This window comes from Centruroides vittatus, unplaced genomic scaffold (genome assembly GCF_030686945.1).
Source record: "Centruroides vittatus isolate TY-2023 unplaced genomic scaffold, ASM3068694v2 contig_182, whole genome shotgun sequence".
In the NCBI taxonomy this organism is placed as follows: Eukaryota; Metazoa; Arthropoda; class Arachnida; order Scorpiones; family Buthidae; genus Centruroides; species Centruroides vittatus.
In genome coordinates this window covers 33,212-34,018 of record NW_027121118.1, presented here as the reverse complement: position 1 = coordinate 34,018, position 807 = coordinate 33,212, and the positions used below count along the sequence as shown (strand labels likewise).

The following is an 807-nucleotide window of genomic DNA, read 5'->3' as shown; positions in this document are numbered from 1 at the left end:
TGAAGATACTCCCCAAAATGTAGAGGCAGCACCTGATAATTTTTTCATATTTCTTGGAGGGCGTTTTGATGAGACTAATGCATCTTGTTTAGAAACTTTACTTTCATATCCAGAACGAAAACATACAAGTGGATCTGTTCCTGTTAATTCTAGTATTTTTGTTTGTATTCTAAGTAATTTTTCTCTTTGATATTCATAACTTGCTTCTCTTATTAAATTAATCCAATTATCACAGTGCTTCTGTGTGATGTCAACTAAAATAATGACGTTTATCTAATTCATCTGCAAATGTGATAGAAAATGCAAAAGGAAGATCTGAATAAGGTTCATGCTGAACTGTACAGTTTTCTACAACCAAAACACCAACAGGCTCTTTTTCATAAACTGCTCCATACTCATTCAATCGAAAGTAAAATAATAGATTGCCCTTTAATTTAAACCACCTTTCCTTATATGTTTCTCTGAATCTTGAACATTTATGATGAAGTCTTCCTTCCTTATCTGCATTACCATTGGCTAATCCTATTAATTCTTTCTCGTTATACCTCATTTCGAGTATTCAACTTCTTCATAACCAATGAAAATAACAGCATATATCTAACGTGCACGTTTTCTAGTTAAAAATTATAAACATCTCTTACTAGTGTGACGCCATTTTGTTATTACTTTTGCATTCGTTCACCAGATTAAGAGCCCCTAGCGAGATATTCCAGAACGGCTCGTTCAAATTTCGAAGAAAAGTATATCTGATGAAGCAGCAAAAATGGGCGTGGTTTTGATATCTACGAGAGCTTTTGGGATGCAAAT

General features: G+C 33.5%; 1 protein-coding gene across 1 annotated transcript; it reads right to left on the bottom strand.

Annotated features, from left to right (window-relative positions):
* Positions 1 to 250: 250 nt before the first annotated feature.
* Positions 251 to 550, bottom strand: LOC136969839 (pleckstrin homology domain-containing family J member 1-like). The gene has a single exon (XM_067264116.1). The coding sequence runs from the start codon at positions 548 to 550 to the stop codon at positions 251 to 253; it is 300 nt and encodes a 99-aa protein (XP_067120217.1).
* Positions 551 to 807: the final 257 nt, after the last annotated feature.

What these genes read in the sequence shown, in the direction of transcription:
- LOC136969839 (XM_067264116.1), bottom strand. Translation starts at nt 550, where the DNA reads ATGAGGTATAACGAGAAAGAATTAATAGGATTAGCCAATGGTAATGCA.